The 13,983-nt window shown below is 38.9% G+C and overlaps 1 protein-coding gene across 2 annotated transcripts in view; it reads right to left on the bottom strand.

Annotated features, from left to right (window-relative positions):
- col17a1b (collagen, type XVII, alpha 1b) overlaps window positions 1–11,253 on the bottom strand; it is a 29,324-nt gene extending 18,071 nt beyond the window's left edge. Inside the window, exons 1-13 of one of the 2 annotated variants that reach the window (XM_056394547.1) lie at window positions 10,839–11,253; window positions 9,481–9,545; window positions 7,398–7,448; window positions 7,140–7,247; window positions 4,512–4,802; window positions 4,315–4,371; window positions 4,166–4,201; window positions 3,984–4,034; window positions 2,656–2,802; window positions 1,357–2,151; window positions 722–805; window positions 536–598; window positions 282–440 (exon numbers count right to left, since the gene is read on the bottom strand). In XM_056394547.1, the coding sequence (XP_056250522.1) occupies window positions 282–440; window positions 536–598; window positions 722–805; window positions 1,357–2,151; window positions 2,656–2,802; window positions 3,984–4,034; window positions 4,166–4,201; window positions 4,315–4,371; window positions 4,512–4,802; window positions 7,140–7,247; window positions 7,398–7,448; window positions 9,481–9,535 (1,897 nt within the window). In that variant the 5' untranslated portion in view covers window positions 9,536–9,545; window positions 10,839–11,253. The remainder of the gene's footprint in view (window positions 1–281; window positions 441–535; window positions 599–721; window positions 806–1,356; window positions 2,152–2,655; window positions 2,803–3,983; window positions 4,035–4,165; window positions 4,202–4,314; window positions 4,372–4,511; window positions 4,803–7,139; window positions 7,248–7,397; window positions 7,449–9,480; window positions 9,546–10,838) is intronic. The other variant, XM_056394549.1, reaches the window with a different exon arrangement.
- Between the last annotated feature and the right edge of the window lie 2,730 nt (window positions 11,254–13,983).

The raw sequence follows: 13,983 nt of genomic DNA, 5'->3' as shown, positions 1-13,983 counted from the left end.
GAATCATACTTTACCCTAGACGTGTTTATTCAATGAGATGTCTCTTTCACCATTTTAGTAATACTTTATTATGTTCTGGATAAAATGTTCTTCACAATACGAGCCGGTGGTGAAAGCCTTACATACTTAAAGTAGATGTTGATACACCAATTGGTAATCCAGCCTTGGTTCATGGGAATTTTGGGATCCAACATTAGGTCCAGAAAAATTTGAGAAACTCTTTAAAGGTGAGAGAAAAATTCATTGTTTCTCCAGAAGGGGGACGTGAATATTTGACTCACCTCCTCCTAAAACACCGCTGGTGGTGGTGGTGAACTGCTTCCCGCTGTCTTTAGCCAAGATGAGCGTCTCCGTGTCCCTCTTGGCTTGGACATTCTCCTTGTCAGAGATCAAGAACTTATAGTCTTTCTTATATGTTTCATCAGTTTGGGATCTAGTGGCTGACAACAACAAGAAAGACAGGAATTGATATAACATTTAAATTACTTTAGGTTACTTCTTCTCAGATGAGAGGGGATTTCACCTGTGGACTTACTTGTAGAGACTCCAGTGCTGACGACACCACCGCTATTGGACACGTTCTTCTGAACACCATAACCTGTATCACGCACACAGATTAACACTGATGTAAGCAAGGCACTATTTTGTATATTATACTTTGTACAAAATATTTGATTGTGTCAAAATATTGTGGAAACTGTCAGAAAACACACTGCTGTACCTCCTAAGTTAGCATTTATGTTGGCTCCACTGGTGGTGAGCACACTACCAGAGGTGGGCGCCAGGTTATTCTGAAAGCCATAAACTGTAAAACAGAGAGCACAATTTGAGTTGGTTAAATAACATGAAATCATAAAATAACACATTTGTCCAAATATTCATAAAACAAGAAAAAATAGAAAAGAAGCAAAACAACAAAACATAGATTTAATCTCACGTTGGACATGACAAAAATTCATAATTAAATAAAACAAACCATAAAAACATAAAACAAATAAGGTGTTCTACATTAAATTGTGGAATGGCTCAGGATTAAAATGCTATCAGTGAATATAACTATATTAATTTACAAATTATTAAGTCTATAACCGTTTTATCGTAGTGAAAACTGCAAACTGCTTATTATTTTTGTCTAAATTTAGATGTGATAACCATAATGTGTTGATTTCAAATAAAAGATTAATTAAAAAGTGACAATCTTGACTTTTATGTAACTACTAAATAGTTACCAGAGTGTGCTTATATTGTATTTTATGCGTAACTATGTCCATTTACCGTATATAATATAGCACATTACAAACAAAACCACATTTCACCTGCAGGTAACAGGTAACATTCAAGGGGGGCTGGTCTCACCTGACAGGGCCGAGGGTGAGGTGGGGGCGACCAGAGAGGTTCCTCCTGACATGTTGTTGCTGACCTGGTACGTGTAGCTGCTGGTGTTGCCAGTGACCGCCGTGGTGGAGGAGGAGGGCAGCGTGGAGGTGGACCAAGCGAAAGTTGGAAGTGTTGCGTCCAGCGTGTCATACTGGCCAGATCTCATGGTGTCGTACTGGCCAGATCTCATGGTGTCGTACTGGCCTGATCTCATGGTGTCATACTGGCCTGATCTCACACTGGTATCATACTGTCCTGATCTCACACTGGTATCATACTGTCCTGATTTCAGAGTGACATCATACTGGCCTGATTTTACACCAGTATCGTATTGCCCTGTTTTCAGACCGATATCATACTGTCCTGACTTCAGACTGGTATCATACTGTCCTGATTTCAGACCGATATCATACTGTCCTGACTTCAGACTGGTATCATACTGTCCTGATTTCAGACCGATATCATACTGTCCTGACTTCAGACCGGTATCATACTGTCCTGATTTCAGACCGGTATCATACTGTCCTGATTTCAGAGTGACATCATACTGGCCAGATTTTACACCAGTATCAAACTGTCCTGATTTCAGACTGGTCTCATACTGGCCTGATTTCATACCAGTGTCATACTGTCTTGATATCAGAGTGACATCATATTGGCCTGATTTTACGCCAGTATCAATACCCCCAGATTCCAGACTGGTATCATACAGGCCTGACGCATCAATGGTGTGGAATCCACCTGATTTCACACCAGAGCCAAATGAAGTTGAAACTGCAGGAGAGAAAAGACACAGACAAAAATCAAGAAAATTAAAAAAAAAAAGTACCCTGGTATCTCTCAAAAACACAGGAGGGAATGCAACAACATTTCACACAGTTTTTAAAGTATTTCAAGGAATCGGACGTGACAGATCTTCTTGCTTGATTTATTTAACATTAACCAAAATTTAAAAAAATTGAATTAGATTATCCCATATTATATATTATGTGTATTGATGTAATTTTCTATTATTTTATACTTTTTGACACACCAGTATTTTCCTCGTGTTTTCCAAAATGAGCAAAGAGATACTGTGTGTCATTTTAATCGTGCAGCATATAAAATATGCTTTGATCAAGTCTTTCACGATTCAGGAAATACTGTAACTGTACTGTCAACCAAACGTCACAAAGGATTTATGTAACATGAGAAGCTCAAACCGAGGCCATGTTGAACCATAAATCTTTGGGAGGGAGACATAGTGTCTGTGCATGTGACTCTGGTGGGGGTATATACCCGACTGTGTGGCCACAGAGACGGTCTTGGCTTCCACGCTGGCCTTTTTAGGGACAGGCAGGGTGATGGAGGCGGTGGAGGAGCGAGTGGGGCTGACGCTGCTTGAACGTCCCTTCAGCAGCTTCTTCACGTCGTCCAGCTCCGTCCCTGCAGAACCACAGTGATACAAACAAATGTCATATAAGTATTCATTTTAGTGCTCGAGTTCAGTCTTAAAGTATCTGAGTACACATACTAAAGTACTGTACTTCAGTAAAGAATTTGAGGTATTTCTAATTTCATGCTAATGCTACTCAGGTTTTTACTCAGTCACATTTATTTGACAGATATACTGCCCCACAGCTGTAACTACAGAAGCAGTGATGGCGTCAAAAAGGGGCTCAAAGTTTTCAGGGTGAACAGCAAACTGTAAAGTTGCTCAGACACAGTACTACATCACAGTATGGGGAAATAATAGGGCAAATTATTAAATGGGCATATACCAACAAAATGTGTTCTCTGTTTTAATTAGATTGCTTAAGAAAATTAACTTAATTTTGATTTACAGTCCATATATAGCATATATCACTCTTGTGCTTTATGTCCTGTCTGAGTACAATTGATATTTATATTAAAATCAACATAATACATTCATTAACAATTCAACAACAGCATTTGAGTAAAAATACTTAATGAAATTCCACTTCTGGTTTTTACGTTGGGTTTTTCTTCAGTTAACATACAAAAATATTTTCCACCACTGCTTAAAGTACAAACAAATGCAACATGGCAATCTGAGACTGAGCTGAGGTGCGGTTAAGGTGGCACAGAATGACTAACCGTCAAAAAATGTGGATTAAATAACAGCAGTTTTGCACTTGAATCAGCAGGGGGAGCAATCAGCGTCTGTAAAAGTATAACTCTCCATTGTTTCTCTCCAAAACGTGAGGTGCTGTAAACAGTGACTCATGTGTGCCATTGTTGCCACCACAGTTCTGCCCCTTAACTTTTTTTCTCCCACGTGAACAAACCACAATGCAAACAAACCCGTGATCCTCACTGTTTAAATCTCACCCTTTTCTTTGGCTGATGTATACCTTCTGTCTGGGGGGCTGCACATGTGTTACTAATTGAGATTTCATGGCCATAAACATACATGTGGGAAGTGGGAGAGAAGGAATGTCCTGTACATGACATACTGAAAACTTGCACACTACTCTAAAGTGACCCTGCAGCAAAAATTTGTCTCTGTCCAAGTGGTTCTCTGAATGAACAATCTCAAATAAAGATGCTTTGTTGCTTTCTGAGGAATTGCATAACCGACAGCAAATGAATCCAAGTGGTCTTACATCTGCAAGCAGTGGGAGAGGCACTTTGTAGTCTGGCTCTGATCTCGCTCTCTGGGAAAAAAAATCACAACACACAATGGACAAAGGAATCCTGATTTAATAAAATGTAAGCCAGGACAATTTAGAGTCAGATGGTGTACAAATAATGAGGAGAGGGAGTGGCAAAAACTTTTATTGAATACCTCTGCTCTCGCTCCTCCCTCTAGTGGTGCTGGAGCCTGAAAAGAAAAAAAGAAAACATAAAAACACAGACACTTCTTGAGGATAAAGCTGGAAAAATACTGTGCAGCCATGAAGTATATAAATCTATACAGCTGTCACTCTCACTTACAGTAGTTTCCATAATCTTTTCGTGTAAATTCTGGAGAGGAATTAGCACTAGAACTTCCTACAAGAAAAAACACAATAGTTTAGCAGAAATGGAAACAGCACCCTTGTGCCCAACAGTTTCCTTCTCTTTATTAAGCTTCTGTTTCAGGCCCCCCTGATGCCCACTGTGCTGTGCCTGTGTTATTAACAGGATCTCACCGTCATAACCCCCTGAACGGCTGGATATGTTCTTCCTCTCCCGGAAAGCTGGCGACAGGCCTCCTGATGAGCCAGCAGTCTGCCCTCTCCTGGCACCACCCGACGAGCTGGACCTGACCTTTGACACCGAGCTCACGAAATAACTGCCTCCGCCCAATCCTCCTCCTCCTCCACTTCTGTACCCGTCACCGTCTATGAAGCTCCCCCCTCCATCGCCTCCCCCTGAGGAGTCTCCTCCTAGGTAAACTCCTGAGGAGGAGCTGTAGTTGCTGGTGTTTACACCTACAGAGGCTGGAGGGATGATACACACAAGTTAATTTGGGATTTCCAGCAAGTGTGTCATCTCTACAGCATGACTACACAAACAGGAATATGCCTGAGTCACATGAAAGTCCCCTGGATGTAATAGTAGAATGTAGCTACGTATTTTTACTCAAGTACAAAGTTGAGATATTTACTTTAGATGAGTATTTTGTGATCAGTGGAAATACTCAGATACTTTATTTAGGTAAAAGTACCAATACCATGATGTAAAAATACTCTTGTTACAAGTAAAAGTCCTGCATTAAATAGATTACTTCAGTAAAATTTACTTAAAGTATCAAAAGTAAAAGTACTTGACTCCTGTGACTGATAGATTATCATATCTGACATTATAAGATTGTTAAAACTGGTGCATTAATGTTTAAGCAGCTTCTTTTGAATCTTTTTTTGTATGAAATATTTTTCAATTTGATCTCGAATAGTTACTAACATGAAACCTTGCGAGCGGTTAAGAACTGTTCACAACTCATAGACAAATGAAATTATACACATCTCCTTTTTTAAGGGGATTTGTATAGCATTTTAGAAGCTTATAATATGTTTTATGAAGTCCAGTCTTACTTTGAAAGGTAACTCCATCTGTCAGATAAATGTGGAGTAAAAGTATGACGTAACAGAAAATAAAAATACTTAAGTAAAGTACGAGAACCTTAGAACTGTATTTAAGTGCAGAATTTAGGTAAATATACTTTCCACCACTGCTATTTCATGCTATTTTATACTTCTACTTATTACATTTCAGAGGTAAATATTGTTTATTAATTTATCATACCAAACATATGATGAGAATATAATTCATTACCTAACCAACAATATACAAAGTAGTTTAAATATGTGGTAAAGCTAATTCTTGGAATGTCCCGGGAAGGTCAGCGTACTTTAGTGCCGATTACAGGGAAAGTATAGACACCGTTCTGAGACAGGTATTTATGTTTAATTACTTGTTGGGTTTCTAAACAGTCATGGATTCGCAGAGGGATTCTTGTTGGTTTATTATTGGAAACATAACTCACCATAAACAGTGTGATGGACTGCATGCTTAGCTGCTGACAAGTTTAATGTCTGTATGTTCGGCCGACCTGGTTACTACAGGACTTTTATGTTCTGCAGGCTACACCAGCAGTTCACTTGAATTCATTAACTGGATGTGCACCAATTCTCTGCTGTGTATATAATCAGTAACAAATGACATAGTTCTTCCCAGGAACACTCAGATGAATTAAAGGTGCACTTCAGTTCCTTTCAATAGGAAAAATTACAGGACGATATTAGTTGTGGTGGAGTAAGTATTCAGATCCTTTACTTCAGTAAAAGTACTAATGCCACACTATATAATTCTTCAGTTCAGGTCTTTTACTTGTAATGGAGTAGTTGTAAAGTATAATCAGGAAGTATCAAAAGTAAATAGTAGTCAATGCAGAAGAGCAGCCCCTGTATGTTTTATCCTATTGTTATTATATAATCATTACTCAATTATTAATGTGTAAACGGCATTTACCGTCAGCTCATTTTTAACTATTTTATATAGGGCTACAATTCATGGTTGTTTTCATTGTGCATTACTTTGCTGATTATTCTCCTGCTTAGTCCATGAACTGCACTGATCGTCAACGTGAATAAATGTGTGAGAAATGGCCATCAGCGCTCAAAGAGACATCTTTGATTTGTTTTGTCTGACAGTCCAAATTTCAACATTAATCAGTTTACTGTCATTTGATTTTTTTAAATTTTTTTTTGGATTTTGATTTTTTTTTGCCTGAAAAATTAGTTAAATGAACAATTAATTAGCAATTGCTGAATGAAATTGTCTATGAATTGTTTAGTAGTTCTTTGAGTGGAACAGACATATAAAGTCTCTTAAGTTCTAGTAAATACTTGAGTACATGAACATGACTTTACAGTACTCGAGTAAGTATGTATTTAGTTACATTCCACCTCTGCAAATTAAAACGGCTCCATCTCGACCAGCTACAACAGTGAAACACTACTTGCTTCAGTAAGTGTAATAGTATATTATTGTGTAGCACTGGCATGGTCCATTTTTCTGTTTTGAATACTTTTACTTTTGATTCTTCAAGAATATTTGTTTCATAATGTACTTTTGCTTCACTAATATTTTCAGTGAAGGACTTTTACCTGGCGTCTCTGAAAAAATGCAAGTGTGGGGAAACAAACCCAGAAATCAGAAGTAGTTTTAGTTTCTTTCCAAAAATGTAAAATGCAACGCTCAGCATCTTAAAACTTGTCCAAACACAAATGCACAACTTCCTCATTTCGGCCCATGAAGCGGAAATTTGCTCTCACATGAAGAGAAATAAGTTCCACTGCTGTTCTGGGTTAAGACATTCTTCTCCAAGCCCAGCCCTCCAGCACCGCTGGACATATTCCTGTGATTTGATCCGCTGGTTCCCTCTAGCAACGACAAGACACACAGCAAAACAAGGAGAAGCTGTTACTCATCGGGTACTTCCTTCAGAGACGCTGGGCTGTAATTACTGTATTATGATTTTAGTTTACTGTCAATAATTAAAGCGAGCATGAGTGGGGGAAAGAGGCACTCACTTGGTGGTAGAGAAGTCAGTCTGGTCGTCGTGGTTACGGTTTCTGTCACAACTGATAAAAAGACAGAAAATAATCACTTTACACACCATGCAGTTTGAGTTTTACTCCTGCATGTCATTCAGACTTCTATATGTTGATCCCTGTTGGCAGGGGCTGACTGGGGTGTTGAGTGACTGGCATGGTGATGATTTTTCTTTACAGAGCTGAACAAATGTGACTTTGATTGATAGACAGTGTTAATAATGCTTTATATATCAGTTATAATCCATTAATGAGAACTCCATTATCAGGTTCTTTATCCTTTTCGGCAGGACGGTCGCTCTGTCTTCGCAGCTCTTCAGTTCATCAGGGAAACCTTCCAATTACCTGTTAACAACTTATTAACATTTATCAGTGCAGACTAAGTATTTATTAATGCATCATTAACTGTATCTCCTCCTGTGGGCGCAAATCATGTCTTTGTTTAGTCTGTCAAAGTTCAGGTTTATTTGGAAATTCTAATAAATTTGGGTAAGAAAAAAAAAATATACTAAATTATCAAAACAAACAACTGTCTGACATGTCTGTCTTTTCTGGGGGAATTGTTGATTCTTCTTAGCACAAGACACACTTCGCGCAATTTCCCAGAGCTTTCATCCAGATCTGAAGCCCTTCATCCGCAGACAGTCTGCTCAGTTGTCATGGAGATGGTTTAGTTGTTGTCATGAAACTTAAATGTCGAAAAATGCCTAAACCATCTCCATGAACGCTGTGGAGCATTTCCAGTAAGTTGTTCTTTGTGGTAAGACTTTTAAGACTTTAAGACTTTTTTGTAGCTCTACTGTTGCTAAGGTCAATAAAGAACCTTAAAGCTCAATTTGTTTTTGTTTTTTTGGAATTAACCCTTGACATTTGTGTTGTTGACTTTAATAGAGAAAAAAATGTGCTTTTATGGCGGTAAAGTGATTTGACAAAACTCTCCAAATCTATGTCTGTGCCTCGTCTCATGACGCACATCGTTGGTGTTTGTGAAATACTAACGTACAGGGTGAAATTAAGGAAATAAAAAGTTTGTGTAAAACCGGTCATTAATCATAAACTGGAGACAGATAATTAAGACTTATTTCATCGCTCTCCTTCCACTAAGAGACATATTTTGCTCCAACGGCAGCCTGCTGAGGTTTCCTGGATTCAGTTATAGATAATGTAAATTCCATTTCAATTTCATCCTGCCTCAACGCTCCTCCTCACCTCCTCCTTCCTTTTAGGGACTTCTGTCTGTTGCAGGGCCAAGGCTAAACACTAACAGTGATCATGCTTTGGCTGCTGTTGCTCTGTGACTTTGGAAGAGTGAAGGAGAAGCTAAATCAGTGCATAAGACGCATCTTAAAACTTTGTTGGGACTAAACCACATTATCTTGTCTGTCTCTTGTTTTTCTCTCTTTCTTTTCTCTTTTCTGTGAAGCACTTTGTAACCACTGCTTGGAAAAGTGCTACATAAATAAAGCTGACTAACTTTCACTTAGTCTAAAACAAGAGGACAGGATGGCTGATTATACGTTTCTCTAGGTTAGTATCAAACATGTAATCAGGCGTTCCTTGACCTCTCCATCCTTCTGCGTGTCAAAAGTCGTTAGGCCCAGATGAGCTATCTGTTTACATTCAGTTATGACTACTGGAGGAGACCCAGAGGATGACTTACTCCCTGAGAAATGGGACCCGAGACCAGTGAAGGCATGCCGTGATGTTAGTGATAGAAAGCCCCCAAGAAAGAGAGACAGAAGCATCACCAGAGAAAAGGATGTAATGGAAATCTAAAAGTGTTTGCGGTCTTTGAACACAGATTTTCTCTACACCAGTCTGCCATTAACCTTTCAAATGAGAAATCATAGTTTTATATATCTTGCCACAATGAGGTCTGTGGAAATGGGACATTGTTTTTGGAAAAGACACAACCATAAATGAAAGTCATCTCCAAGTATCTTCAGAAATCTACAGCTGAGAGTGTTGTGAATTTGGAGAACCGGCCCTTTAACTCGTCCTTTTATGGTGGCTTTGTTTATTGCTGGTATTAAAACCTCATAAATAAATTGAGAAATCTCACCCCTTTCTCCTGACAAGCCTCCAGAGAAGTCCATCTGTCCTTTTAACTCGTCCATCCCATCTTATCTGGTGAGATGATGATAAAATGTTGACCATGGTTGTGCATATATATACTGTGCCAACTGTTGTTTAAAGTCAGTTTATCCTTTGGCTTGTATCTGTGGTTAAATGGCATTTTAACAAACATTTGATGGGAAAAGGGCAAAAATGTCAGAGGAGATTCCAGGAATTATTTGGGTTAAAGACCAAACCACTTTTGTCTGATGTTTACTGCATCAATTTGAAGTTTAATGCCACTGGAGACAGGAACATTTCATAATATCAGTCCCATGACCCTAAAAACCACAATCTAATATTCAGTAGAACAACCTGCTTTTAATGAACTTGATTAAGACAGAAATTCCACAGGAGGCCCAATTACATTCAGCTTTCAAATAATCAGTATCTAAAAACTTTCTAGACACATTTAAATCTCATGTGAAAAGTCAATATCACAAGAAAGGCCTCAGTAACTATAAAGCATCATCTATAGATTTCAACAGACTTTGTCTTTGAGTCTTTGAAGACCAAACTAACAAAAGAACAAAAGACGCCAGTGGATCAGTGCACAGCTCTGAAAGACCATCCACTCACCACACCCTGCCAGCCAAGGACATTTAACTGCACATGCTTCATGTACAGCACGCTTTAGTACACTTTTAACCAAACAAACAAACAAAAAAAGAACAAACGCCAGAAGATGGTATTTTTCCCTCTTTGCCTACACCCTGGGATGCTCTAATCACAATTTCTAGCCTGTAAAGTGCAACAATCATTAAAGTTTTTCAGTTTCTTCATTTTCCTAAGTAAATCCACAGCTTGCACACACAAAGCTCACTGTTAGAGCCTGTGACTGATCTTAACAGCACTGTCACATAAAGTAGCTGATGCTAAAGCTAGGCCAGGTCCTTGAATATATTTAGAGGGATGTAAATAGCGCAGCAAAAATACCTGTAAAACTATCCTGAGATCGCTGTAACAGACTATAGATAACACCAGAAGAAAAATGATCCCAAAAACCTCCCTACTGGGTTTTACAGACAACTAAGAAGTTGCCTACTTGTAATGTTTTATAGGAATTGTCTAAAGTATATATAGTGGACTTTGCGCAATTCCATCCTATTAAGCCAATAAATCTGCAGCCCGAATCGCAGCCTGACAGCCCATCACCAAACTCCCAGAGCGCAGTTGTTAGTGCTGAGATGCAACAGCCAAGTGGGAAGAAACACCCGCAACATCCAGCATAAACAACTTTACAGATAAATAAATAAGTAAATATAGAAAGTTTCCAGGTTATTCCATAGTAGTTGCAATCCATACCTTTAGCCAGCTCGAACAACAATGAAGCAAATCCCGACTCCTCTCAAGACCAACCGACTGATCACGTCCACGGGGGGAAACACGCGTTTAAGAGGACGCGCCGGGGTGGGATGTTCTTCTTAAAGTCCTCGTTCCTTTTGTGCCTTTTCCTTCAACTTTCCCAGGCAAGTCAAAACAGAGATTTGGGCACCGGTCCCAGCCGCGCCCATTAGCGCTGGAGCTTGGCAGGCAGGTGTAGTAGACGGCACGACAAGCTGAATTTGAAAAAGAAAAAAAAAAAAAAAAAGCAGCGCCTCAGGGAACCAATTATCTTGTCAGAGACAGATAGTCGACTTTGTAAAAGTAAAGTGATGAACTCCTCCTCCTCCTCCTGCTGCTGCTGCTACTTTAATCACCACTTTTCCAAACTGGCAAACTTTTGGAAGGAGGTGGAAAAGGAGTGTTTTGGGAGGTGGGATTGTTTCTCTTTGTTCTTTTCTTTTTCTTTTTTTTTTCTTTTTTTTTTTTTTTGGATTGTAGGAGTGAAACCATTTCAGGGTCTGCTGATAGACTGTGTGCAGTAAATCAATCCTGTTGCAGCTGGAGCACATCTGGTGCACACATTGGAAGTAGAAACGGAACATTTTGCCTATATGGTTTCAGCCACTGTGTTATTACATAACCAAACAGTATTTTTGCTGCATATACAGCAGTGTGCAAGTCTCAGTACGCTTGACAACGTGACTTAAACTGACTGTGATCTTTGCCCAAAACGCTGTTCTGCATGTTTGTGCAGCTGTTGAAGGATCCATCTCTGTTTTTCTTGTATACTACTGAGATTAGGAATTCTAAGTATGATTATCTTTACAAGATGCAGAATCAGACTGTTTCCACCATAAGCACTCTCCCATATGGGAGAATATAAGAGCTGTTTTTAACTGTGTGATCATAATAAAAGTTCCCCATCCATTCATTTGCATTTATGCAATTTTGAGCCAAATTAGATGCTTTATTTCTCCACTAGCAGCCACAAGCGCCAGTAGGATCCCTCACCCACCACGCCCTGTGTAGACATCCACCCACCCTGCATGACTCACAGCGAGCATGACTCCAATCTGCACAAATGATGGAAAACAAATGGCCCCAAGGACAGTGTAACAGAGGAGGAGTTGCTGAACTCACATCAATGTGCAAGATTGAATAATGCCAAACCTAACAGAAAGGGGCTGGTTTAAAACACCACATTCCAGCAGGATGAAAAAAGCAGAAAGGAGTTAACTGGCCTGTGCAGCCTCTTTGGATAAAACACAGTTGTGTTTTTGCTGAGGATAACAGCTTTCCAGATAAGGGGTCAGTATTTCTCTGGTGCAAGAGAGCAGTTGATTCAGGAGAGACCAAATTAGGTGTAGAGCAAGTTCAAACGGGGAGCATTACATAGCAAAGAACTTCATCATTTGAGGTTGTTCAAGATAATGTGACATGTACACCCTGATGAGTCACTGTGAAAGTGAATCTTGACAGTCAAGTGTTGTAAAGGAGCCACCAGTTTTCCTCACCACACAACTGATGGGATAGATAAGTTATAATTGTTTTTCCTCATAACTGTGGGTTATGTAGGAATCTCTGCACTTGCAGTTTTTTTTTATAGTGTCTCCTGAAATCTCCTGCAGGGCACAGTGTCTCTCCAATCAGGCAGCATTTGTTTATTGTTAATTCTGAAAGACAACTGACAGGAAAACACCACAGAGTGGCTCGACTTTGAACAGTTACGTTTGACGTTTTTACATTTTTAGGGTGAAAAGGTGAGGTTCGCCTTTTCATGGATGTAACGTTTTGTTCTAAGTTAAGCTGCTAAACCTCTAAAATCTCTTCTCAGAAAGAACAGCAGAAAGTAAATTCCAGGAGGGCAGTTTGCCGGACAAAGGAGGGGCAGACTGCACTGGTATCTGTGTATTTATTTACCTGGATACTTGGCTTTCCAGTGATGGAAAGTGATAAAGGCAAATTTTAAATAAGGGTGTGTAAACATCTATTTAAACATTCTTTCAGTTATTGTAAATTCTCACTTGAAATAGTCGAGTAGAAAATTCAAAACTCCATAGAAATTTGCATAGTGATACGATTTCTCATTTTGTTGTCTGGCTTACAGTTTACCAGGGTCATTATTCATATTAATTATTTGGACTTCCGTTTTGATAATAAATTACTTTTACACGAAAAAACATCAAACATTTCTTGGTTACAGATTCTAAGCTATGAGGATTTTCTGCTTTTATTTGTTTTATGAAACAGCAAATTAATCTTTAGGTATTAAATGTGTTATTTCTGACAGGAATGAAAGTTTTGATTTAAGTGGTCAACATACAGTATTTCATAATTACTTCACTCTTTAAACGTGAAAGAAAACACAGCTCTCACTCAGGGGGATATTCAGAAATGATGTGCAATAACAGTACCGCAATCATCCAACTAGCACAACAATCAGTGGGCTACAGGTCAAACTGCCGTTTCCAAAGCACTGCATTATTGTAAGCTATAGTCCTGTTTCATATTTTGATATGTGACTCAGAGCTGCGCAGATGTAAATAATAAAAGTTTGAAGTTAGCTTCAGTTTCAGTGTCCTTGAATTGCACATGCTATTACAAAATGTCTGCTGTGAAAAAGGCCTGTTACAACCACCACTAAGAAACAACATTAACTAAGGCAGGTTCTATTTTATTAGGTGATATTTGTGGTCATGTTTTCGAAGATGGGCCCTGTGTCAAACTCTAATTTACAGATGTTTATCACGCTGCCATTTAGAAACCATGTTATGTATTATGTAAACCTGGAAATAAGGAAGCGCATTCAGACGAGACTGTCACCATATAAAAGGGAACTCTCCAACACAGAGACAGCAGATAACACATAGTGTCGACTGGAAAAACTAAAATAACCTACTAACACAAAACACTCTCACTCACAAAATCATGTGACACCACTGCAGTAAATCACATCTCCAAGAATCTGTTGATTTAATACTGAATTTAAGACAATCAGTGCCTCTTCCTGACAACACATTCCTCAACTACATGAGCTACGCATATTATATCAAAAGGTATAATAGTGTCTTACTGCTGAGCCATACTGTATGTGCGTCTTGAGAGGAATTAATCCACAATGCAC

The sequence above is a fragment of the Seriola aureovittata genome, chromosome 14 (assembly GCF_021018895.1).
Source record: "Seriola aureovittata isolate HTS-2021-v1 ecotype China chromosome 14, ASM2101889v1, whole genome shotgun sequence".
Lineage (NCBI taxonomy): Eukaryota > Metazoa > Chordata > Actinopteri > Carangiformes > Carangidae > Seriola > Seriola aureovittata.
Note: the sequence above shows the minus strand (reverse complement) of the source record. Positions and strands in the feature narration are given on the sequence as shown.